At 50.5% G+C, this 941-nt stretch overlaps 1 protein-coding gene across 1 annotated transcript in view; it reads right to left on the bottom strand.

Annotated features, from left to right (window-relative positions):
- The window catches only part of LOC119338612, a 1614-nt gene extending 1062 nt beyond the window's left edge, over nt 1-552 (bottom strand). The window contains exons 1-2 of the mRNA XM_037610907.1: nt 125-552; nt 3-14 (exon numbers count right to left, since the gene is read on the bottom strand). Of these exons, the coding sequence (XP_037466804.1) occupies nt 3-14; nt 125-385 (273 nt within the window). The 5' untranslated portion in view covers nt 386-552. The remainder of the gene's footprint in view (nt 1-2; nt 15-124) is intronic.
- Nucleotides 553-941: the final 389 nt, after the last annotated feature.

The raw sequence follows: 941 nt of genomic DNA, 5'->3' as shown, positions 1-941 counted from the left end.
CCGTGGCGGCCATCCTGCATCAGTACATACAGAGATCACGAAACCACAGTGAAGTCACGGAAATGAACACAAGAGATCAATTTTCTCCTCCGCAGAGATTGTTATGGATGGTGGCGATGGTGACCTTGTAGAGATTGATCTTGGTGATCTGGTAGGAGACGTCGCGCCAGGTGGTCTTGGCGACCCTGTAGCCGACGCCCCAGTCCGGCAGGAACTGCGCCACGTCGAATAGGTTCTTCTTCTTGTTTCTCCTCGCCTTGGCCGCCGCCTCTCCCTCCGCCGCCGCGGCCGGCGTGGTGGCGCTGGTGCTCAGGGCCCTCGGGGTTGACGGCGGCGCGAGCCCGATGGACCGCCGGAGAAGGCCGCCCGCGGCCCTCTGCGCCATGGCCGTCCGGAGTGGCCTCGAGAGGTAGAGGGTGGAGGAGGAGGCGAGCTCCCGCGGGTGGAGCGTGGACGGCAGGCGCGGCGGCGGCGGCCAGCCGGGAGTAGCTAGGGTTTCCCGTGGAGCTTGCCGGCTGACTTCGGCTGATCTGGGCCGCTCACTACGCTGTAGTGGTTTGTCACCCAGTGCGTTTGGTTTATTCGGTTTACATGGTTCAGTTTATACGGTTTTTCGGTTTGTACGGTATTAATACTTGGTAAATATGGTATATGAAATTAAAATACGGTTCGGTTTCGGTATATACCAAATTATTTCGGTATGATTTCGGTATATACCATAAAAACCAAAGTTGACGCGAATTTGAAAATGACGTAATAATAATTTGTAAATTTATGACTCAAAACACGTACTATTTTACATAAATAGTATATGACTATATATATAAGTATAGATGCATGCATTAATTCATCTATTGATGGTTATGGACGTGCTTAGCATTTTAAAAAGAGAAAAATGACTATGTTACAAGAAACTTTTACATGCTTATTAGTGAATTGGA

This window comes from Triticum dicoccoides, chromosome 7B, assembly GCF_002162155.2.
Source record: "Triticum dicoccoides isolate Atlit2015 ecotype Zavitan chromosome 7B, WEW_v2.0, whole genome shotgun sequence".
Taxonomy (NCBI): Eukaryota; Viridiplantae; Streptophyta; class Magnoliopsida; order Poales; family Poaceae; genus Triticum; species Triticum dicoccoides.
This window is presented reverse-complemented; position numbering and strand designations above follow the sequence as displayed.